At 41.1% G+C, this 23810-nt stretch overlaps 1 protein-coding gene across 4 annotated transcripts in view; it reads left to right on the top strand.

Annotated features, from left to right (window-relative positions):
* Nucleotides 1–23810, top strand: part of LOC140482249 (coiled-coil domain-containing protein 148-like) — a 91951-nt gene that overhangs the window by 57193 nt on the left and 10948 nt on the right. For all 4 annotated transcript variants that reach the window (XM_072579396.1, XM_072579394.1, XM_072579395.1 and 1 more), the window contains exons 9-12: nt 5011–5149; nt 10806–11012; nt 17670–17810; nt 20078–20196. In XM_072579396.1, coding sequence (XP_072435497.1) covers nt 5011–5149; nt 10806–11012; nt 17670–17810; nt 20078–20196 — 606 coding nt within the window. The remainder of the gene's footprint in view (nt 1–5010; nt 5150–10805; nt 11013–17669; nt 17811–20077; nt 20197–23810) is intronic.

Raw genomic sequence — 23810 nt, 5'->3', positions numbered from 1 at the left:
CCTCCACTAACACCTGCTAAACCTGCAGCCTCTACCTCCTATGACGAGGACTGTAGTAATTCAAGAAATCGGCTCATCATACCTTCCCTAGACCAATTAGATATGGGCAATAAATGTTAGCTTTGCCAGTGAAGCCCATATCATGAACATTTTTTTTCTAAACCTTATTGGAAGCGTGGAAGTTGATGTCAACGATAACTTGTTCTTGCACAGGTCAATTGTTACAACTTATGTAAATATAATCAGCACAGAATCTGTGCTTGGATTTGAGCTTCAAGTTATTATGCACTATTCTCAGTAAAATCCATTGAAGCTGTTATGTGTTGTTGAATAAAGAATATGAGATTTTAATTACAGCTCAAGCCATATCAGTGATGAATAATCTCTCATCTCTGACAAACCAATATTAGAAGTCTGGATTATCATTTCATCCATTCTGTTATAAAACTTACAGAGAACTTTTCTCAAGTTTGTTTTGTTTTCAAGGTATGGCACTAACCCAAGACCAGTTGGAAGCTATTTAACTTTGCAGAAACCCTCCTGAAGTTTGATGAAATGGAGGCATTTTATTTCGTTTGAAAAGATGGGGTGGTACTGTTTGTGCAAAGCAAGCTCTCTAACAGAGCTCAAAGTCCATGTCATGCTTCCTGAGGAGGCTTCTACAGATTGTAAGAGGGAAAAAAAAGGTTACACTTGGAGCATATGAGTTAGCCTCTGAGGCTTACAGGCAGAACTTTTGGAATCTCTGGAAGTTGCTGAATACTTTTTAGTTAGAATTAGTTAGAATTTAAGAGGGTAAAGCAAAATAACTTTGATCGTTGGATGTAGGCATTAATGATAGAGATTATGTTTGAGACCCTTACGGAAATAACTCCCTGGAAGAGTTCAAAAATCCAGTGTTTCCAATTGTAAGAATGCATATTAAAAGCAAGAGATTTCAACTGCCAGACAAGCAGCTAAAATGGGCCTGTCCATAAGCCCAAACCCTTTTCCATCACCACAAACCTGAGAAAGATAAGCGTGTTAAAAGGAGAAAAGTAGCTAAAGAGGAGAAAGGACAGCTGAGAATTCCCTGGGATCTCCAAATTAGCCCTGAAAGGAAGGTGCTAAGAGTGGAAGTAATGCCCTTTAAGGCTTTGTATGGATTGCTGGATGTTTCCAGATAAACCCATAGGACTTGCCAGGTTCACAAAGTCTTTTTTTTATATTTCAAAAATATACTTTATTCATAAAATAATTTGATGGTCTGTACAGTTGGTCATGCCATACATACATAAACATTTACATACAGAGATCAGAATTTATCATTTTTATACACAGGTCTGTACATTTATCCATCATATATCCATATATTTAGCTGAGGCGTCAGCAGAGCCCAAATGAATGCGTGGGCCCCCTGTTCTTCTTAGGCAGGCAAATGTTACACGGTGGTCTTTCCCCACCGCGCCTTGGCGGCAGCTGCCCCAAGCTTCAGTGCGTCCCCTAAAACGTAGTCCTGGACCTTGGAATGTGCCAGTCTGCAACACTCAGTCGGGGTCAACTCCTTCAGCTGGAAGATCAACAGGTTTCGGACCGTCCAGAGAGCGTCCTTCACCGAGTTGATGATCCTCCAGGCACAGTTGATGTTCGTCTCGGTGTGCGTCCCAGGGAGCAGACCGTAGAGCACAGAGTCCCGCGTCACGGCGCTGCTTGGGACGAACTTCGACAAACACCACTGCATTCCTCTCCAGACTTCTTCTGTGTAGGCACATTCCAGAAAGGGGTGTGTGACAGTCTTGTTTCCCCCCCCTCAGCCGCTTCGAGGGCAGCGTGCGGTGCAGCTGAGAGTCCGGGCATGCATAAAGGATCTCACAGGCAGAGCCCTGCTCACCACCAGCCAAGCCATGTCTTTGTGCTTGTTGGAAATTTCTGGCAATGAGGCATTATGCCAAATGGCTTTGATAGTCTGCTCAGGGAACTGCTCGATAGGATCCACCCTCTCCTTTTCCCGAAGGGTCTCAAGGACACTACGTGCTGACCACTTCCTGATGGACTTGTGGTCAAAGGTGTTTTTCTTCATAAACTTCTCCACGAAGGACAGGTGATAAGACAGACAAACTTGTATATTTGTTTACGGTACAGAAGGCAACAAACTATTTTGCTGGGGATTAGCATATCTCTTTCACCAGAGAGCACATTGAATGGTTTTAATGAACAGTATTAGCAGGAGTTTATCTCACCTTTGTACTGACTCCTTCCTAACGTGACCTAAAATCTGAACTGTAACTGTTTGTAGTTTGCCTATAAGTAGAATTGACTTACTCTTGGGGAGTGATGGCTGGAGTGAAAGTCATAACTTCTCCATTAGTAACAGAAATACCAAGTGAGGTCAAGAATACAAAGCAGTTGCAGAAAAGATTCCAGGGCTTTATCCTTTATGTGTAGTGATCTGAGCAGTGACCAAACACATTCCAGCAGCAGCCACATTGGCATCACAGAACCTGACACAAATGGCTGTCTGAGCCTTTCTTTAGGGAATTGAATAATCTGAAGGAGATGTTCAATAAGCTTTCTGAGGATCAACAGACTGATCCAGACCTAACTAGTAGAACAATTGGCTCAAAATTAAACTGAAGGGAATTCCAGAATGTTAAAAAGGGTTCTGACGAGGAAGTGGAGACTTCCTTGCAGACGAGAGAATGAAAAGTACTCAATATTTTGCCAAGAGTGGTGCCACCCAAATATTTTCAGGACATATTAAGCATAGCCCATGAAGTTTCTATGGCTGGACATTAAGGGATCCAGAAAATCGAAGCACATGTCAATTTTGTTAATGACCAGGATTTCATAAAGGCATGGTGCAGTTTTGTAAATATGCCAGTGTGTCAGACTGAGGGAAAACAGAAGCTTCCATACAAATTGTATCTCTCAGTCCCATGCCAGCTTTTGGGAAACCATTTAGTAGGTTGTCAGTGGACTGCATGGTACTAGAAAGAGACAGTACACTGCTCCAATCTTGGTCAAAACATAAAACTGGGGGCTTGTCCAAGTCATAACACTAATCACTCTGTCAATATGTGTTCTTATATGCAAAGATCTATGCACATGCCCCTTAAATCCTCTTCAGTGTACATTCTTTAGAACAAACCTCTATTGTCTCCCTCAATCATTTCTGCAAAATAGATCAGCTTGCAATAATCTGTATTCAATTCCATTTGCCACTTGTCTACCCATTCAGCTAACCTATTCATGTTCTACTACAATCAATTTATATCATCTTCACTGTTTAACACTCTTTCATTTTGGTAGTTTCAAACAATTTCACTCTGCATTCCAACATCCATATCATTTATATGCATCAAAAAGCAGTTGTCCTAACACCTACCGTCCTACAGTCTGAAAACTAACAATTTATCACTACTGGCTCTTTTCTGTCTTTAAGCCAAATTTTAAAAAATTCAAGCTGACAATGATCCTCCTGACCATGAGGTTGATCACCCTTTATATGGTACTTTATAAAACATTTCAGTTAAAATCCATACAGACAATGCTCATTGCATTAAGGCTCATTATCAACCTTCTCATTAGTCCATAAAAAAATTTAAAAATTGAGCGAGAGTAAGCTTACTTTTGTATTTGTACACCACGCGAAAGATAGACAGTTTTTAGCTATCAGCAAGAAAATTCTGTTGCTAATTGTATTATTTGCAGCAGTGACTACGTTTCGGTATACTTTTCCAAACTCAAGGTCCTACGATGAGGTGGGCCTGTATTTCTTGGAAGGATGCCTTGAGCTTAGGCTGACATTCTGTACATGCAAATGCATGTAGGTTCAGATTAAGTCATGTACAATGTACATGCACACAACAGAATGCTGTGTTATAGAGCAATTTGTGTCCATAGAGACAAATTATGAAAGGTTAGCTTGCAAATAGAGTAACTAATTAGAAAGACAAAATGTTTCTTGAAAGGAGAATGGTTTATAAAAATAGTAAAGCTTTTGTTAGAACTGTACATGGCATTGCTGAGACCAAACCTTCAGTAGCATATGCATAAGAATAAAAGGTGATCATATGATAAGATTGTGATGGTACTTGACAGGGTAAGTACTAAGATGATAGTTGCCTCATGGCAAAATCTGGAAAGAGAGCATAGTTTCAAATTAAGGAACAGTAGCACCTTGACGTACGAACGAGCCCATTCATGAACAAATCAGTTTACGAACAGGATTGTACGTAAAATTTTGCTTCAACGTATGTACAAAATTTAAGGTACGAGCAAAGGTACGAACACAGAAAGCCTATGTGCGACCACGTGGTTTCATTGTTCTGCTTTGCTACGCGCTTGTTGAATGCAAAAGCTCTCTGGCCCCACGTGATCTCATTCAGTTCGTCTTTGGCGCGTGCGCTGTGAATAGCGTTCGTTGCTACGTCCAAGCATTCTTACGCTATCTGAACAATGGGAAAAATTGATTCAGTTCGCGAACTTTTTGGTTCGCAAACCGGGTCCCGGAATGGATTAAGTTCGTAAGTCGAGGCACTACTGATCTTCACATTTAATGTGAAGATCAGCTGGAATGTCTTCTGTCAGAGGGTCCTGAATATTTGAAATTCTTTAACATTGGAGGGTGGATCATTCAATATATTCAAGATTAGAGTTTTGATCTACGAAGGAATCAAGGGTTTGTGGGAACTGGCAGGAGAGTGGAGCTGAGGCAGCTACAATCCTATTGAGTAACAGAGCAAGCTTGAGGGACCAAGTAGTCTACAGCTGTTTCTTTTGTTTTTGTTTTTGCATTTTTATATTCCTTAACTGACGAGTAGCTACATGCAATGTGTGTCCATCACAGGAGGTTTCCAAAAACATTATAAAACCCAAAAAAGCCATCCTGGAAAAATTTTCTTTTGTGCTTGAGCAGTCTAAATGCATTAATAGTGGGGAAATGCAACCTAATTAGATTTTCTTTCTGATACTGCAAAAAAAAATTTATGTTTAACTTTGCTGTTAAAGGCATTTCTCCCTTTTTTTCAGGAATTGTGGTTGGAGTGAAGAAGATCATTGGACATTTCTAGTTATTGTGGATTTGTACTCTCATGAGACACAGAATCGAAATATGCTCTACATGGATATGCTGTTGAGGTTGTTGCCACATAAGTCCAGGCAAGAACTGGTTAGTCCCTTACTTTGAATTTAGAGGACCTATATGTGGGATTTTGAAATGTTATTCTAAGATTATTTCCTCTCTTATAGTGTCCACTTTTGGTTACTATTTACAATGGGAACATTCAGTGCTTAGAGACAGTTAAGATGCTGTTATCAAGTGTCAGAATTGAACTCTAAAGGAAACCCTGGCCTATTAAACCTTGAACTTCAGCACCTTGCAGTGCTGAACTCATTTTGGCATTTACCAAATTGGATCACCTGTGATAACTTCCACACTTTGAGGCATGAACTAGTCCTCTGTGTGTTTCTGATTGTCCATGTTGCTGTCTCTTTGACATCTATGAATTGTAGAAGCATAATTACTCCACTGTTGTGGATGCCATTGACTAATTCAAAGATTAGTTCAGAAATCTTTTGATAGTATTTCTTCTGTTAAAGATCCCACAGTCCACTGCCAGTCCCTCAACCATTGACCCTCCCTATATGAACATAAAACATTACAGCACAGTACAGGCCCTTCGGCCCTCAATGTTGCGCCGACCTGTGAACCAATCTGAAGCCCATCTAACCTATACTATTCCATTCCTGTCCATATGCCTATCCAGTGACCATTTAAATGCCCTTAAACTTGCTGAAACTATGATTATTGCAGGCATTCCGTCTCGACCCAATTTTCCCTCCTCCCGCATCTCACCCCTACCCCCACCACACCACACACAGCCTCACCACCACCAACCCCCCAGACTCTGTGTCAGACGGAGAGGGAAGAACCAGGGAGACAGAGTGAGTCAGAGAGAGAGGGTAAAGAAACTAAATTTTGACATCTGTTCTATATCTATCACCCCTCAGTTTAAAGCTATGTTCCCTCACGCTAGCCATCTCCATCTGAGGAAAAAGACTGTCACTATCCAACCTATCTAACTCTCTAACCTTATGTCTTAATTAAGTCACTTCTCAACCTTCTCTTCTCTAATGAAAATAGCCTTCAGTCTCTCAGCCTTTCCTCTTAAGACCTTCCCTGCATACCAGGCAACATCCTAGTAAATCTCCTCTGAACCCTTTCTAAAGCTTCTACATCCTTCCTATAATGAGGTGGCCAGAACTGTACACAAAACTTCAAATGTGGCCGCACTAGAGCCGCAGCATGATCTGATGTTTTCGAAACTCAATCCCTCTACCAATAAAAGCTAACACACTGTATGCCTTCTTAACAACCCTCTCAACCTGGGTGGCAGCTTTCAAAGATCTATGCACCTGGACACTGAGATCTCTCTGCTCATCTACACAACCAAGAATCTTACCATTAGCCCAGTACTCTGCATTCTAAAGTTAATCATCTCACGTTTCCGCATTAAACTCCATTTGCCACCTCTCAGCTCAGCTCAGCAGCTTATCTATGTCTCTCTGTAACCTACAACATTCTTTGTCACTATCTACAACTCTACTGACTTTAGTGTCTTCTGCAAATTTACTAACCCATCCTTATATGCCCTCAACCAGATCATTTATAAAAATGACAAACAACAGTGGACCCAAAACAGATCCTTGCGATACCCCACTAGTAACTGAACTTCAGGATGAATATCACCAGCCTCTGTCTTTTCTCAGCTAGCCAATTTCTGATCCGAGCTGCTAAATCACCCTCAATCCCATGCCTCCGTATTTCGTGCAATAGCCTACCATGAGGAACCTCATCAAACGCCTTACTGAAATCCATGTATACATCAACTGCATTACACTCATTCACCTGTTTGGTCACCTTCTCAAAGAACTCAATAAAGTTTGTGAGGCATGACCTACCCTTCACAAAACCGTGTTGACTATCCTTATTCAACGTATTCCTTTCTAGATGATAAATCCTATCTCTTATAACCCTTTCCAACACTTTACCAACAACTGAAGTGAGGCTCACAGGTCTATCATTTCCAGGGTTGTCTCTACTCCCTTTCTTGAACAAGGGAACAACATTTGCTTTTCTCCAGTCTTCTGGATCTATTCATGTTGACAATGACAACATGTGTATATGAATAGGAAGGGTTTGGAAGGATATGGGCCAGGTGCTGGCAGGTGGGACTAGATTGGGTTGGGATATCTTGTCGGCATGGACGGGTTGGACCGAAGGGTCTGTTTCCATGCTATATATCTCTATGACTCGATGACTGTATAAAGATCAAAGCCAAAGGCTCAGCAATCTCCTCCCTGGCTTCCCAGAGAATCCTAGGATAAATCCCATTCAACCCAGGAGACTTATCTATTTTTACACTTTCCAGAATTACTAACACCTCCTCCTTATGCACCTCAATCCCATATGGTCTAGTAGCCTGATTCTCAGTATTCTCCTCACCACATTGTCTTTTTCTAGTGTGAATACTGACGAAAAGTATTCATTTAGCATTTTCCCCATCTCCTCTGATTCCACGCACAACTTCCCACTACTATGATTGATTGGCCCAAATCTTACTCCAGGTTATTCTTTTATTCTTGAAATACCTATAGAAAGCCTTAGGGTTTTCCTTGATCCTATCCACCAAATGACTTCTCATGTGTCCTCCTGACTCTTCTTAGTTCTCTCTTTAGGTCTTTCCTGGCTAACATGTAACTCTAGGCACCCTAACTGAGCCTTCACATCTCATCCTAACATAAGCTGCCTTCTTCCTCTTGACAAGTGATTCAATTTCCTTAGTAAACCGTGGCTCCTGCGCTCAACAACTTCCTGCCTGCCTGGTCGATATATACTTATCAAGGATCCATAGTCGATAGTCCTTGAATAAGCTCCAACCCCTGCAGCTTCCTTCCCCATCCTATGCATCCTAAATCTTGCCTAATTGCATCATAATTGCCTTTTCCCCAGCTAAACCCTTGCCCTGCGGTATGTATCTATCCCTTTCCATCACTAAAGTAAACGTAACCGAATTGTGGTCACTATCACCAAAGCCCTCACTTACCTCCAAATCGAACATCTGGCCAGGTTCATTACTCAGTACCAAATCTAATGTGGCCTCGCCCCTTGATGGCCTCTCTACATACTGTGTCAGGAAACCCTCCTGCACACATTGGGCAAAAACTGACCCACCTAAACTACTTGAAGTATAGTAATATTTGGAAAGTTAAAATTCCCCCATAACAACCACCCTGTCACTCTTGCTCCTATCGAGGATCATCTTTGCTATCCTATCCTCCAATTCTCTGGTACTATTTGGAGGCCTATAGAAAACTCCCAACAGGGTAACCTCTCCTTTCCTGTTTCTAATCTCAGCCCATGCTACCTCAGAAGATGACTCCTCAAACATCCTTTCTGCAACCGTAATACTGTCCTTGATTGACAGTGCCACACCACCCCCTCTTTTACCATTTTCTGTGTTCTTACTGCAACATCTAAATCCCGGAACCTGCAATAACCATTCCTGTCCCTGCTCTACCCATGTCTCTGAAATGGCCACAATGTTGAAATCTCAGGTACCAAACCAAGCTGCAAGTTCACCTCCCTTATTCCAGATGCTCCTGGGTGTTGAAGTAGACACACTTCAAACGAAATTCTTGCTTGCTGGTGCGTTCTTGCAATCTTGAAATCTTAGTTCTGTCTTCACTAGTCTCAACCTCGCGTATACTCGAACTACCATTTCTGTTCCCATCCCCCTGTTGAATTAGTTTAAACTCACCTGAAGAGCATTCACAAATTTCTCCCTCAGAATATTGGTACCCCTCTGGTTCAGGTGAAGACCGTCCTGCATGTAGAGGTCCCACCTACCCCAGAAAGAACCCCAATTACCTAGGAATCCAAACCCTCCTTCCTGCACCATCCCTATCGCCACATGTTCAACGTCTGTGTGTGTGTGTGTGTGTCTCTCTCTGTCTGTGTCTCTCTCTCTGTCTGTGTATGTGTGTCTGCTACCTTCCCAGCACAAAGCATGGGCAATCAACCAAAGACAACAGCTCTTTCTTTGCTCCAGCTGTATGCTTACACCCTAGCTCCCTAAATGTCTGCCTTAAATCCCCATCTCTCTTCCTACCTCTGTCATTAGTGCATATGTGGACCACAACTTGGGCTTCTCCCCATGCCCCTCAACGATCCCGAAAACACGATCAGAGACATCACAAACCCTGGCACCTGAGAGGCAACACACAGCGAAGAGGGTTACCTCAGATTACAGCAGGATCTTGACCAGATGGACCAATGGGCTGAGAAGTGGCAGATGGAGTTTAATTCAGATAACTGCGAGGTGCTGCATTTTGGGAAAGCAAATCTTAGCAAGACTTATACACTTCATGATAAGATCCTAGGGAGTGCTGCTGAACAAAGGGAGTGCAGGTTCACAGCTCCTTGAAAGTGGAGTCGCAGGTAGATAAGATAGTGAAGAAGGCGTTTGGTATGTTTTCCTTTATTGGTATTGAGTACAGGAGTTGGGAGGTCATGTTGCGGCTGTACAGGACATTGATTAGGCCACTGTTGGAATATTGCGTGCAATTCTGGTCTCCTTCCTATCAGAAAGATGTTGTGAAACTTGAAAGGGTTCAGAAAAGAATTACAAGGATGTTGCCAGGGTTGGAGGATTTGAGCTAGAGAGAGAGGCTGTACAGGCTGGTGCTGTTTTCCCTGGAGCGTCGGAGGTTGAGGGGTGACCTTATAGATGTTTACAAAATTATGAGGGTCATGGATAGGATAAATAGGTAAAGTCTTTTCCCTGGGGTCGGGGAGTCCAGAATTAGAGGGCATAGGTTTATCGTGAGCGGGGAACTTTTTCACACAGAGGGTGGTACGTGTCTGGAATGAGCTACCAGAGGAAGTGGTGGAGGCTGGTACAGTTGCAATATTTAAAAGGCATTTGGATGGGTATTTGAATAGGAAGGGTTTGGAGGGATATCGGCAGGGTGCTGGCAGGTGGGACTAGATTGGGTTGGGATATCTGGTCGGCATGGACAGGTTGGACCGAAGGGTCTGTTTCCATGATGTACATCTCTATGACTCTCTGACTATGATGTTTCTGAGATTCTCCCTTATTCTTTTAAAGAATATAATCCTAAGTGATCAAGTCTCTCCATAGTGAAGATATAAACAAAGTTGTGAAGACAAAACACATGGGCTCACTTAAAAAGCAATTTGATTCCAGAATGTGGGTTAAACTTTTTGTCTTGCACACTGGGAAATCTTATGAAGCACATTCATTGTCCCTACCCACTTCTGATTCAATGACTGAAGCTTTTACTTACTTTGCTACACTATTTGGGTGCTTCATGACACATTGTAGATTAGGTGGAAAATCTGTAGGATAGGTGAAAATCAGCTCCAATGAGTTTGGGCATTCTAATCTAGTGAACCTGTGTCAATATCCTGAAAAGTCCCTAACTTTCTATGAATTAACATGATTAATGTGGTATTGCACCAACATTTCTCACACTACACTTCGGAAACTAAGATGAATGAATTTTATTGTACAATATGAAGAGTGCTTTACACGTGTCTTGTGTACCTTAGTTTTGGGAAAAAAAATCATTACACGCTCCATCCTTTTAAGTCGAGGTTCAAAATGCTGACCGATTGAATTTAATATCTGTAAATAAATATGAATCTTTTAAGATTTTTGAAACAGATCAGAACACCAATAGATAAAGAAATGGCCTAAAAATGGATTTTTATTGAGAAAGTAACAAAGTCTTACTTGCAGATTGATCACTGGAGATTATGGGATGGATTTCAATTTAAGAAAGAGCACCGGAGAGTTCTGATTCAGAGTTGGACCCGTGACAAGAAAGACTTGCTTATGAAGACAGTGATGATATTTGCTGAAGCTTGTATTGCTCATGAGACTGACGTATTGCTGGCAAATGACAGACGGAAGCAGCAGGAAATCTGTGCTGAATTAAACTACAAGGTGAGAAGAAACATCGATTTATACAAACATCAGACCAAATTCAAATGTTCCTCTATCTTTATTTGCCACAAATAATTAAAATAACTTGATAATCTCCTTATGCTCCTAAAAATTGCTGTGCACAGTGGCTGATGTGACAATGTTTGGTGTGTGAATATTTGCAGATTTTAATCTTCAGTGTTGAGATGACTTTCTGACAAGGCATAAATCCAGATAAGATATTTCATGGTTTCAATACTTACTAAAACTGAGTCTTTACTCCTTACAGCCTTATTGAGTTCTTTGAGAAGGTAACCAAACAGGTAGATGAGAGTAAACCAGTTGATGTGGTGTATATGAATTTCAGCAAGGCGTTCAATAAGGTTTCCCACAGTAGGCTATTGTACAAAATGCGGAAGAATGGGATTGTGGGAGATATAGCAGTTTGGATCAGTAATTGGCTTGCCGAAAGAAGACAGAGGGTGGTGGTTGATGGGAAATGTTCATCCTGGAGTCCAGTTACCAGTGGTGTACCGCAAGGGTCAGTGTTGGGTCCACTGCTGTTTGTCATTTTTATAAACCACCTGGATGAGGGCGTAGAAGGTTGGTTGGTAAATTTGCAGATGACACTAAAGTCAGTGGAGCTGTGGATAATGGCATTGTAGGTTACAGAGAGACATAGATAAGCTGCAGAGCTGGGCTGAGAGGTGGCAAATGAAGTTTAATGCGGACAAGTGTGAGGTGATTCACTTTGGTCGGAGTAACCGGAATGCAAAGTACTGGGCTAATGGTAAGATTCTTGGTAGTGTAGATGAGCAGAGAGATCTAGGTGTCCAGGTACACAGATCCTTGAAAGTTACCACCCAGGTTGACAGGGTTGTTAAGAAGGCATACAGTGTTTTAGCTTTTATTCATAGCGGGACAGAATTCCAGAACCATGAGGTTATGCTACAGCTGAACAAAACTCTAGTGCAGCTGCACTTGGGAGTATTGTGTACAGTTCTGGTCACTGCATTATAAGAAGGATTTGGAAGCTTTGGAAAGGGTGCAGAAGAGATTTACTAGGATGTTGCCTGGTATGGAGGGAAGGTCTTATGAGGAAAGGCTGAGGGACTTGAGGCTGTTTTCATTAGAGAGAAGAAGGTTGAGAGGTGACTTAATAGAGACATATAAGATAATCAGAGGGTTAGATAGGGTGGACAGGGAGAGCCTTTTTCCAAGTATGATGACAGTGAGCACGAGGGGGCATAGCTTTAAATTGAGGGGTGATAGATATAGGACAGATGTCAGGGGTAGTTTCTTTACTCAGAGAGTAGTAAGGGTATGGAATGCTTTGCCTGCAACTGTAGTAAATTCGCCAACTTTAAGTACATTTAAGTTGTCATTGGACAAGCATATGGATGTACATGGAATAGTGTAGGTTAGGTGGGCTTCAGATTGGTATGACAGGTCGGCGCAACATCGAGGGTTGAAGGACCTGAACTGCGCTGTAATGTTCTAAGTTCTATGTTTGTGCAACTATGGCTCATAGCTTTGAGTCTGCAGGCTGCTTGAGAGAGCCAAAAAACTCATAGCCAGACATGATGGCATTCTGAGAGAATATAAATGCTGCACTGACTTGAATTAATCCATGTAGAGCACTAATGTGGATTGGTCAGTGGTGCTGAAGAGAGGAATTGTGAAGTAAATACCAGTTGTACCTAGCTGGTTCAACTCCAGCCATCAAAAACACTATCTAAAGACTGGGGAGGTCAATAATGATGAGGAAGCTAAGGAAACGATCCATTATGGGGCACTTTCTCAATAGGTTTTCTTGGCCCCTCAGACTGTGCCTGTGGAGCCCTATGACAAAGATGCACATTCAATGAAATGGGTCCAGCAACTGTTGGAGGGATGTCCTCTGGCACCTGCATAATGAGGGTAACTGCAGTGGGCATTTCAGCTCCAAGCAAGTCATAAGTGAGCAGGCTGTATCTACCTCATCTGTGGGCCCAGGGGTGCACAGTATAAAATTGGCCAATAGCAGATGCTGCATGATTCACTGGGGCTGTCAACACTACGATTCCTTGGAAACTATAAATTCAATGTTTATTCAATAGAAATAAAAATAGAAACAAAAACATAATGTGAGACTTTTAAAATACGGATGGAAATATGTTAGTACATCCTGGTTGAGTTATCCCCGTCATCCCAAGTAACATTCTCAATGTCCCTTGAATTAATGTTCAGATCCTGTCTGCAACTCCTTGGAAAATCAACTAGTATTACATTAACTCTTATAGTATATGTATCAAATACAGTTTAATTTTGTCATATTTGATGTAACAGCTGCTTGTTTAAATCAGGGACAGTATGTAAGACTTAAACCATACCTTACTTTACTTTTGCCTACACTATTACAAAAATTGTGAATTTTTAAATTGTATTCTTGGCTTCCAATAGTAACAAAAAAATTATGTTGAGATTGTGTATTGTTTTAGACATGGTTATGCCAACCTATTTGATATGAAGTTGACAGCTACAATTTTTTAACAAACCTTCGCACCCTATCAAATGCTTAAAATGATCGAAACAAAAACAATTATTTGAATAGAACATAATTGACAAATTGAATAGTGTAAGAATACTCAAATCAAAACCACAACAAATATTTAACAAAGCACTTGTCAAATTCTAACTCCTTTGCCTTAACTGGGTTTTCTGCCCAACATATGCAAACAATGCATAGATTCTGTGCTGAGTATTATGGTTCTTTGTCAAGTGTCAATAACCAGGGTTTCGCAGAAAATTTCTTTATGCGAGGCCCTGGCAGGTTTTCTCACCATATCATCCTAAACGTGTCTCATTAACTACCCACCTCCCCAGCAGGGACACTCTTTCATCCAACATTAGCCTAATCTTACGATCACCATACTCAAGAACTCATCACTCTCATGATCTCCTGGAGTGGACTGGCAACTTTGGGGCCAATGCCATCTCTAAAAGGGCATTGAGTACCTGGACAAAGGCTGTCAGTCTTGCATCATTTGTGATATTTGCCCTGGACATGAAAAATTTCAGGAAGTTAGCACCTTGCTTTGTGAACAAGAACCTGGATGTTTTGGTGCAGAAGAGGTATGTCCTCTTCCTCAGCAGAGGAGCCCCATCTGTGGTAGCCTCCCATGTATGTGCAGTCTCATCCATCCAGAGGAATGGGCAGCAATATGAAAAGAATATCAATGACTTTGTTTGCTGTATAGTTTAAGTGCTCCATCATCTTCTCTCTGCTAACTTACACTTATTCCATCTGTCACTGTACCCAGTCCTCACCAAGGCTTGCATTCTACCACTTACTATTGTTATTTAATGCAGATCACCACTGCCAACCCAGCATGGTCTCCACACTACTTAGTCATTTAGGACAGCTCACCACTTCCCCTCCCCTAATTTACATCAGCATTAATAGCTTTGCCAGCCACTTGCATCTTCTTATATACCTCCCTTTTTCTCAATCCAGGAGAAAATGGCCAATAACAAAGCAGAAAGAGTCAAGAAAGATGGTAGGCTATCCAACATTTGGCTCCTGCCCCCAAGAGGAAAGGATCATCACCCTGACTGTCCCATCAGCTACCCTTAATTTACTGTGCTGGGACTTCCTGAATGAAAAGTACTGCCCTTGACTTGACTGAAGACTGCTGGCACCCATGACAAGCTTCCTAGCTTTGTGTATGTGCTAAATAGCAAGGAAAGACTAAACTATTAGGAGCCTTTCATTTCTACCTGAAGGGAAAATGTGCAAAATATTAAGGCAAGGAAAGGCAGAAATGCTGTGTGTTGCACCTAGGCTCAAAGTGAGCGATGCTAAGAGATTAAGTGAACAGCCCTGAGATGCAGCGTGATCCAATCTGTCAGGTTCGATCCTAGTCCCAGTATATAAAGTTACCTTTTAGCAACATTTCAACGAGTTGCCGGTGCATCCAAAGTGCAGCTTTAAAGTGCTCAAGCTTATTGTAAGTGGATCAAAGATGTGCCATGATGATGTAGAGAGGTTGGCACATGCCCACTGCCAAGGATTGTTGACAAGGGGTACATGTAGTCAGTGCTCAAGGGATGTGCTCTGAGATGCCGTGTGCCCAAGGTGGAGGGCTGGTGGATCAAGCAACAAGCTAGAGTCACCATGCACCCACTCTAACTTCCTTGTCAAGCATCTTCAGCATCAACTTTCTGTGCAGCATCTGATAGATTAGAAATCAGCATTAAAACTGAGGTGACGTGTGCTTTTAATGAAGCTAACAACTAGCAATAATATCTATAAAATGCATCTTATTGCTGCCAAGTGAGAATCTCATTCAATTCCCAGGACTTAATTGGAAAATGCAACTAGTTATTCCCAAGTTGAGAAATGTCTCACAAGACTTCTCACACAGTTCTTCCAGATTTCTTGCCATCATTCAGGCCCAATAAAGTTCTGCCCAGTATTGAAGATCAACCAATTTGTGCATTCTTTTCACCAGTTAGAATTCCCCTCCAAGCTTTCCTTTTAGTTTTATTCGTATGTTATGTGGATGAATGAATCAATGGCTTTGTTGCTGGATTAACAGAAATGTGATACTCCAAGTCTTCAAAATGTCCCACTGTTTAATTGGAACATTCTGGGTACATTTGTATCAATTCTTCTTTGTATCACCCTGTGATTACAGGGTACTTTTCACTGAGTGTACTATCTTCAACCCTTAGCTCCCTTCTTTGTCTCATGATTCGTTGAGACAATCTGTAGTCCTTCACATCTGCTCAATCCTAGTACATCAGGACTGTCTGTCTGTTTTTGTAATATAGACTGTGCGATTAACATTCTTCTCTTTGTCTGTCTGATTTGGGTGGTTCCGCATGTCAATGTATGGTGCTCAAAAAGCACTGCAGGTAAAGGAGCATCTGAGGAGCAGGAGAGTGGGTGTTTCACGCATAAACCCTTCATCAGGAATAAGAACAAACCCTGCTGGCTTTCTCTTGGCTTAACTGATGTCTAGCTGTTTTGGTCATCAGGATCTTCAACTGTCTGCTTGTGCCTTCATGTGTTTTGTAGTGAACATACCCTGCAGTATTGTGAGCTTGTCCTTTCTAATTGGTGTTTTCTGCAGTTCAGGGTACAGAACCCTAACTTAATTGGTCTATCAACCTTTCATCTGTGTCCTTCAATTTCTATTTTCTGCCAGCATTTTTAATCTGTGACAATTCTTTTAATATGCTCATTTCACTCCTTTCTGAGGCTTTCATATTCATATTGGTAGACTGACAATTTGATTATACTTGGAGATAGGTGCTGTAGTTTTCAAAACAAAACTAGATTTCTGCTGTATTCTTCAGTAAGCTTTCAGTTGTTGAATAAATGTAATCTTTTGTCTGTTGCCTGCAAAAGATTATAGCTGACACTCTCTTCATTGCTCGTTCCTTTTAGGAAACGACTAAAAGTCAGTCAGCTCTTTTGCTTAAACTTTTCAACTGCCTCCCATGATATCATCGGCTTCTCAATTCATTATGGGTTATAGCATGCATTAATTCCTGTGCACATTGACATTCCATTTTTTAGTTTTATTGTGTTGAACTTAGATTTTTTCTCTCTCTGCAACTAATTGGGGTGATTTTGCTGACCAGCATTAAATTAATTGAATAAAAACAAAGAACTGTGGATGCTGAAAATCTGAAGAAAAGCAGGGCGTGCTGGAGAAATTAAGATGCTTTAGGTTTGTTCACATCTGTCACCACATTATATATTGTGGTTGCCCTGCCCCCCAGATTTTGAAATAATCATACTTCAGCCTTAAAAAGGTTAGTACATTTCATCTTTAACTCAATTTGCCATGCTGTCAAATTAACAGACTACCTTAAGCCATTGTAGTGTTCCTTACAATCTGGCTCTCCAGGGCAGCTATGCGTATGGCCCTTTGGAACATTTAGATATTAAGTTGGTTCCTGACAGATTAGTTCCTCGCTCTTTGTTGATTGTATAATAACTTATATCAGTAACTGACAAAATTATTAGAAGCAAGTTAAGGAGAAATTCTTTCACGTTTGAAGTCTGGGATTTGGAACTTATTGCCAGTTGGGATGGTAGAAGCAGGAACTCTCATCAAATTTAAAAAGTATTGGCATATGCATTTGAAGAATCTATAAGATCATGAATCAAAAGTTAAAAGCAAATTTTGAACTGGATAACCTTTATTTTGCCTGCACAGATAGATTTGCTGAATGGCCCCCTGTCTGAATTTTTGTACAGACAACTGATTATCTCATAAATTAGAAACATGTTTGTTTGTTTTAGGAACATATTATAATGTTTCCCCTGTGCCTGCTCAGGGAGCTCAAGCAAGAGCATAAACTAATAATTGAAACCTAGGATACTCTTGACCTTTTGTGTTCAGTATCCCATTACTCAGAACATTTACCAACTAAGTTATCAAGAAACCTATGAATGAAGTCTCATCTGGAAATCACCAAACCTACAACTAATATTGAAACATGATGAATTACAATTTATCAAATCAACCATGAACTGGATATATACCTGTAATTACCTGCATTTAATTTATGAATTTTTAAAAATTAAGATTAATGTGTTTCTTTACTTGTTCCATAGAGTACATATTATGCTCTCCAATGATTTTGATTTTACTTAATTAAAAGAACAGTACATTTCACTAGGTTCAGGAAATGCGTGCACATCAAGAGGAAATGGCTAGACTGGAAGCAGCTATTGCTGCGCAGAAGAGAGAAAGAGAATTGGAACAAGAGAGGAAGGAAAGAGAAAAGGAAATGTGCCGTAGAACCATGGATAAAGAAAAAGTAAGGAGATCTGTACAATGTGAATAATAGACTTTGGTGCTCTGCCTATTCGTCCTGTTTTTGTAATTAATTGCTGTAATTTTTTGGAAGTCTGAAATAAATATGATTCTGCACATAGCTCTGAGTGTAGGATCTCTAAAGTGATTCATGTAATTACACTACATTTTTGTCATTGAGGGCTAACCTCTTAACACAATTGTGCTATAAGTATTGAAATGACTGAAGCATGTGATTTGATATTAATAGTTTGTTAAGCATAATGACATCACTTAATCTGCTACTCTGGATTGTTAAATTTAAAATAATCGATTTACTTTATTATAGCTTTCTCTTATATACAAAACACTTGCTAAAGTGCAATGTTTGCTCTATTATTTCAAAATTGCTGTTGTACATTGGATGATTTTTTTACTGCAGCAGGACATTTGACAACGCCAGTTAGACTTGGGCCTTGCATTTTATGTTTCCCATCAGAAGTTGCTGAAAGTGTGAATTTAAAACATCATATTGAAACATGACTTTTGGAATGTGCATGATCAGATGGGCTGAGGTGTGGCAGATGGAGTTTAATTTTAGATAAATGTGAGGTGCTGCATTTTGGAAAGGCAAATCAGGGGCAGGACTTAAACATTTAATGTTTAGGTCCTGGGGAATGTTGCTGAACAAAGAGACCTTGGAGTACAAGTTCATAATTCCTTAAGTGGAGTCACAGGTAGGTAGGATAGCGAAGGTACACTGCCTTTATTGGTCAGTGCATTGAGTATAGATTCTGGATTAGTGGTGCTGGAAGAGCACAGCAGTTCAGGCTGCATCCGAGGAGCAGTAAAATCAACGTTTCAGGCAAAAGCCCTTCATCAGGAATGTTGAGACATATTGCGACTGTACAGGGCATTGGTCAGGTCACTTTTGGAATACTGTGTATAATTCTGGTCTCCCTGCTCAGGAAGGATGTTGTGAAGCTTTGAAGGGTTCAGAAAAGATTTACAAGGATGTTACCAGAGTTGGAGAATCTGAGCTATAGAGAGAGGCTGAATAGGCTGGGACTATTTTCCCTCGGGTGTCGGTGGCTGAGGGGTGACCTGGCAGAGGTTTATAAAATCCTGACTGGCATGGATTGAATAAATAGGCAAGGTCTTTTCCCTGGGTGGGGGGAATGCAAAACATAGGTTTAATGTGAGGGGGAAAGATATAAAAGGGACCAAAGAGCAACTTTTTGTGGTGCATGTGTGGAATAAGCTGCCAGAAGAAGTGGTGGAGGCTGGTTACAATTGCAAGATTTAAAAGGCATCTGGATGGGTATATGAATAAGAAGGGTTGAGAGGAGTATGGGCCAAATGCTGGCAAATGAGACTAGATTAATTTAATTTAGGATATCTGGTTGGCATGGATGAGTTGGACCAAAGGGTCTGTTTCTGTGCTGTACATCTCTTTGACTCTATGAAAGCACCTGCATCTCTTCTGAACTAATTAGATTGAAGGACCGTGTAATCTGTACAATAAGGATTATGAAAAGTTTAAATCTGAGTGAAAAATTAGTTACAGAAAGATAAAGCAAGATTTGAGCAATCAAAAATCGACAAAGAAAAACTTAAAAAGATAAAACAATTGTAACCTAAAGAAATGAGTCTGCACTTTTAATAGTTAAAAGAACCCTTACCTAGTGAATTTTTACTCCCAGCTTTCAGACATAACAATTTGGCATAAATCAGTGGCACAGAATTACCATCACTGGTGTTGAGAGGCTTACATTTGAGAACTTTTAAGTTGTTGGACTGTACAGAAGAAGATGAGATTTCTGGCATCACTTGGGCATTTCAAGGCTGATAGAGGTAACACTTGTGAACCAATGCATAGCAGGAGTTGGAGTTCAGATGAGATCAGGCTACATTGATAAAAGTAAAATATTTTGAAGCTGGAAATCTAAAACAACCACAAAGAATGCTGGAGAGTCTTAGCAGGTTTGGCAGGTCTGTTTCTCTCCACAGATGCTGCCAGACCTGGTGAATTTCTCCAACGTTATCTGTGTTTGTTTCCGGCTACAGTGATATTGATCAGAGTGGCTCGGACATATGGTATGCTATCACACAATCAGCTGCCTACAAATACTGAGATTTGGCATTGGATGTTTGTACTCTGGTTCAGAATGACTTGCTGATTTGTATCCCCTGGGGGAGTCCTCTACCTACAAGACATCAAAGCCACTTTGAAACTGCATTTTAATGCATTGGAATTCACTAAACCTAAAAGATTCATCTGTTTGTTTTTAGATAAAGCAGTTCTATGCTGAAAAGCAACATAAGAGGGAAGAATTAGAACAAAAACATCAGCAGCGACTTAGAGAATTGAAAAATGAAATGGCAGAGCAAGCTAAAAGGGACAGAGAGCGGTAAGGATGAATTGCCAGTTCTCAAGTTAAATGTTCCCTTCTGTCATCCACTGTCTTTGTCCTTCAAGACCATTGATTTTTCTTCTGGTGTGATCAACAATGTCACAAATTACAAATATACCTGCAATACTTCAGAGCTGTACACATACCATGTTTCTCAATGTTGTCACAAAGCTGGTCTTTTTTTTCTAAAAGCTGCTCCTTTTCTCAAGGATACTGGTCCTTGGGTTATTTTCAGAGAGGCTGTAAACTAGCTCCCAGCCCCAGGGTAACTAGTTTGGTACAGAGATGAGAGAGGATTTTGAGAGGCCTTTTGTTTATATGTAAACAGATGAGACTTCAGGCCATGTGGTCATGTTTTAGATGTGACCTGTATAATGAAGGAAGAATGGTCAGCTCTCTAGCTGAGCAGTTCAGTCCAGAACTAGTTAAAAGTTCAGCAGTGGACTGTGTGAACAGGCTGCAAAAATTCTCTTTCCTTCTGCCCTTACAACTTCAATCTGTAAGCATTTGTTCAATTTTTACTGTTGTTTCAGGGGGTTTGCTTGTTGTATATATTCAGAACAGCATAATTAAGTCCAGTTTGGATAGACTGACTTCTGTAGGGGTTCTTTCTTCTATCTTTGTTCCATTGTGTAATTTTGTGAATACATTTTTGTCTCTTTTAAAACCTGGTAGTAAACCTAGTTAACTTACTCTAGGTACTTTTCACTGTACACTTATAAAAACAAATTGCAAAGTTATGGTCTGGGCTGCCTGCTTAATGTATTGAGTGGTCTGGCCTAGTCCATAACAATGTGGATGTGATTGGCTTTTTATTTCCCCTTTAGTGATACTGCACTGTAAAAGTTTTTATTTTTCTCACCAGTGTTCAATGCAGTATGTTTCTCATGTGAATATGATTGCATATTTTCAGTGAAGAAGATTAGATTAGATTAGATTAGATTAGATTACTTACAGTGTGGAAACAGGCCCTTCGGCCCAACAAGTCCACACCGCCCCGCCGAAGCGTAACCCACCCATACCCCTACATCTACATTTACCCCTTACCTAACACTATGGGCAATTTAGCATGGCCAATTCACCTGGCCTGCACATCTTTGGACTGTGGGAGGAAACCGGAGCACCCGGAGGAAACCCACGCAGACACGGGGAGAACGTGCAAACTCCACACAGTCAGTCGCCTGAGGTGGGAATTGAACCCAGGTCTCAGGCGCTGTGAGGCAGCAGTGCTAACCACTGTGCCACCGTGCCGCCCACTGATTATTGATCTGAACAAAAATTTTACAAGTATAATTGGTGATGAGTGTGCATCTCCGACTGCAGTGAGAGCAATGATTCAGAGCATAGAAGAACGCCCTTTGGTCCATCAAGTCTGTGCGAGTTCAAAACAATCACCTAACTATTCTAATTCCATTTTCCAGTATTTAACCCATAGCCTTGTATGCCATGGTATCAAAAGTGCTCAGCTAACTTCTATTTAAATGTTTTAAGGATTTTTGCCTCTACCACCCTTCCAAACTGTGAGTTCTAGAATCTCACTACTCCTGAGTGAAAAAAGATCTTCATCACATTTCCTCTAAGATACGTGTGGAGTCAGAAAATGGGTGAGATTCTTAACGAGTACTTTGCTTCAGTATTCACTGAGGAGAGGGACGTGACTGATGTTGAGGTTCAGGATAGATGTTTGATTACTCTAGATCAAGTCAGCATGAGGATGGAGGAAGTGTTGGGTATTCTGAAAGGCATGAAGGTGGACAAGTCCTCAGGTCTGGATGGAATCCATCCCAGGATACTGAGGGAAGTGAGAGAGGAAATAGCTGGGGCCTTCACAGATGTCTTTGCAGCATCCCTGAACACAAGTGAGGCCCCAGAGGACTGGAGAATTGCTAATGTTGACTCCTTGTTTAAGGAGGGCAGCAGGGATGATCCAGGTAATTGTAGACCAGTGAACCTGACGTCAGTGATAGGGAAGCTGCTGGAGAAGATACTGAGGGATAGGATCTATTTATATTTGGAAGAAAATGGGCTTATTGGTGATAGGCCACATGGTTTTGTGCAGGGAAGGTCTTATCTTACCAACTTAATAGAATTCTTTGAGGAAGTGACAAAGTAAATTGAGGGAAGGGCTGTAGATGTCATAAAAATGGACTTCAGTAAGGCATTTGATAAGTTTCCCCATGGTAAGCTGATGGATAAAGTGAAGTTGCATGGGGTCCAGGATGTACTCGCTAGATGGATCGAGAACTGGCCGGGTATCAGGAAACACTGGTAATGGAAGGACGATTCTCAAAATGGAGAGCTGTGACCAGTGGTCACAGGGATCCGTATTGGGACCACTGTTTGTGATACATATAAATGATCTGGAGGAAGGTATAGGTGGTCTGATTAGCAAGTTTGCAGATGACATTAAGATTGGTGGAGTAGCAGATAGTAAAGGGAACTGTCAGGGAATGCGTTAGAATATAGATAGGTTGGAGAGTTGGGCAGAAAAATGACAGATTGAGTTCAATCCAGGCAAATGCGAGGTGATGCATTTTGGAAGATCAATTCAAAAGCAAACAATGGAAAAGCCCTGGTGAAAATTGGTTGTACAGAGAGACCTGGGTGTTCAGGTCCATTGTACCCTGAAGTGGCAACACCAGTCGATAGTGGTCAAGAAGGCATACAGCATGCTTTCCTTCATCGGACTGGGTATTGAGTACAAGAGTTGGTAGGTCATGTTACAGTTGTATAGGACTTTGGTTCAGTCACATTTGGAATACTGCGTATAGTTCTGGTCGTCACATTATGAAAAGGATGTGGATGTTTTGAAGAGGGTGCAGAGGAGGTTCACCAGGATGTTGCCTGGTATGGAGGGCGCTAGCTATGAGGAGAGGTCGAGTAGATTAAGATTATTTTCATTAGAAAGACAGAGGTTGAGGGGAGACCTCAGTTAGGTCTCAAAAGTCATGAGAGGTAGAGACAGGGTGGATAGCAAGAAGCTATTTCCCAGTGTGCGGGACTCAATTACTAGGGATCATGAGTTCAAGGTGAGAGGGGGAAAAGTTTAAGGGAGGTATATGTGGAAAGTTCTTTACGCTGAGGATGGTGGGTGCCTGAAATGTGTTGCCAGCGGAGTTGGTAGAGGTGGGCACAATAGCATTATTTAAAATGTGTCAAGACAGATACATGAATGGGCAGGGAGCAGAGGGATACAAACCTTAGAAAATAGGTGACAGTTTTAGATAGAGGATCTGGATTCTGTGCTGTAATTTTCTTTGTTCTAACCTTACTGCCCCTTACCTTAAATCTATATCCATGGTCATTGATTCCTCCAAGAGGAAATGTTCTTTCCCGTCTAACCTAGGATTCCCTTCTATAGGAAAGATGTTGTGAAGCTTGTAAGAGTTTAGAAAAGATTTACTAGGAGGGTTTGAGTTTTAGCAAGAGGCTGAGTAGGCTGGGGCTGTTTTCCCTGGACCGTTGGAAGCTGAGGGATGACCTTAGAAGTTTATAAAATCATGAGGAGTATGAATAGGGTAAATAGACAAGGTATTTTCCCTGGGGTGGGGCGTCCAGGACTAAATGGCATAGGTTTAGGATGAGATGGGAAAGATTTAAAAGGGATCTAA

The sequence above is a fragment of the Chiloscyllium punctatum genome, chromosome 10, assembly GCF_047496795.1.
Source record: "Chiloscyllium punctatum isolate Juve2018m chromosome 10, sChiPun1.3, whole genome shotgun sequence".
NCBI lineage: Eukaryota > Metazoa > Chordata > Chondrichthyes > Orectolobiformes > Hemiscylliidae > Chiloscyllium > Chiloscyllium punctatum.
Note: the sequence above shows the minus strand (reverse complement) of the source record. Positions and strands in the feature narration are given on the sequence as shown.